At 54.1% G+C, this 1,507-nt stretch overlaps 1 protein-coding gene across 2 annotated transcripts in view; it reads left to right on the top strand.

The window, feature by feature from the left end:
- Positions 1 to 66: 66 nt before the first annotated feature.
- Positions 67 to 1,507, top strand: part of TMEM255B (transmembrane protein 255B) — a 32,453-nt gene continuing 31,012 nt past the window's right edge. For both annotated transcript variants that reach the window (XM_024752674.1, XM_024752673.1), the window contains exon 1: positions 67 to 182. In XM_024752674.1, coding sequence (XP_024608442.1) covers positions 128 to 182 — 55 coding nt within the window. In that variant the 5' untranslated portion in view covers positions 67 to 127. The remainder of the gene's footprint in view (positions 183 to 1,507) is intronic.

Here is a 1,507-nt window from a genome sequence, read left to right as displayed (position 1 = left end):
AGGCGAGCGGACAGACGCTGACCGGAGGGGCGGTGCTCGGGCATCTGGTCCTCGCGGCCACCGCGCCCCACGGTCGCTGTCGCAGCGGGAGAACAAGCAGCCCCTCCCCCCCGGAGCAGCCCCCGGGATGCAGCCGCTCCCGCCGCCGGTGCCCGGGCCCCTGGCCCTGCTGGACACGACAGGTGAGCGCACAGGTGAGCCAGGCTCCGGTCTTCCGGCGCCCGAGCTCCGCCGGGGCCCCTGGGCGCGGGCACAGGCCCTCTCCCTCCGCTTTTTCCTGAGTGTCCAGACTTTGCGCCTGTCTCTCCCCGTCTCGTTCTCCGCTGTCCTTTACTACGAACAATAGACGACGATCCGTATAAACCTTACAACGCACTCCTTTGCCATCTCTTCCATCCCATTTCAGGCTCCAAAAATTTCTAAGAAAAGGTCATTTAGTGGGGCCAGGTGGCTTCTTCCTGCTTGAAAGTGACCAAGGCCCTTAGGGCATTCTTGGCGCGGCTGTCCGCCTCATCCGCGCCCTCCCCAGGCTTCTCCCCCCGTAAATTCACGGAATCTCGAATTCGCGGATTTCCCACCAAGCCCGATGCAGCCAAAGCCAGGCGGCGGGACACAGGAAGCCGGAGCCTTTGTCTCCCTACCGGGAAGTGGCCGGGAGGGGAGTAATGGGGGTGTTTTCCTGACGGGGAGGCCAGGAAGCCTTCAAGAAAAGAGAAGGTAGTTAGTTCCACGGCGAGCGGGGCTCTGACGGACGGGCGGAGGAGTGGTGATGCCTCGGGGTCAGGCTGCCGCTTCACAGGGGGTCCAGTGGAGAACGCAGGGGTTTACCTCCCAGCCCTGTGTGCAGTGGCTTTGCAAAGTCTCTTTTAAAAAACCAGATTAGTGATGTTGCTTGATTTTTAAATGATAATCAAGGCATCTGGCTTCTTCCTGAAAGAAACAATTCTATACCCACCGCTCTCTAAAGCCAAATGCTCTGTGACAGACTGAGCTGCACGTGTTCCATCCTCCTGGAAAACAGTTACTTATTATAATGACAACTAGTTGTTATGACTAGTTATTAACTACTTACAATTATTACCATCATTATATTAGAATGACTTGATTTCAAAAATAGCATTTTTGACTTAGAATTTTCTTCTGAGGAGGAACTTTAAATTTAAAAAATACTGAGAGTTGGTTTTTTATTTAAAAATACTAAACAGGAGTGTAACTGGGATGGGATTATGGGTATTTTCTACCTTACGTGTCTGCACTCATGCCCTTGGGGGATGTGTTCTGTGTAAAAGAAAAATAAAAGGGGAATTGTTGGCTCAGGGCACATCCTTGTGCCTTTGTCTGTTTCCCCGGGACGGTTGCTTAGCCCCCACGGCTGCTGTCGATATGAAATGATTAAATGAGCTCATTCTTCTTTCTGGCAGGCCCGGCCCTCCTGGCAAGGAGGGGGTGATGAGGTGACTGCCCCCACCCCGGTCTTTGTGACGCCCCCTTCCCAGCTCCACTAAAT

Source organism: Neophocaena asiaeorientalis, unplaced genomic scaffold (genome assembly GCF_003031525.2).
Source record: "Neophocaena asiaeorientalis asiaeorientalis breed wild unplaced genomic scaffold, Neophocaena_asiaeorientalis_V1.1 scaffold825, whole genome shotgun sequence".
In the NCBI taxonomy this organism is placed as follows: Eukaryota; Metazoa; Chordata; class Mammalia; order Artiodactyla; family Phocoenidae; genus Neophocaena; species Neophocaena asiaeorientalis.
Note: the sequence above shows the minus strand (reverse complement) of the source record. Positions and strands in the feature narration are given on the sequence as shown.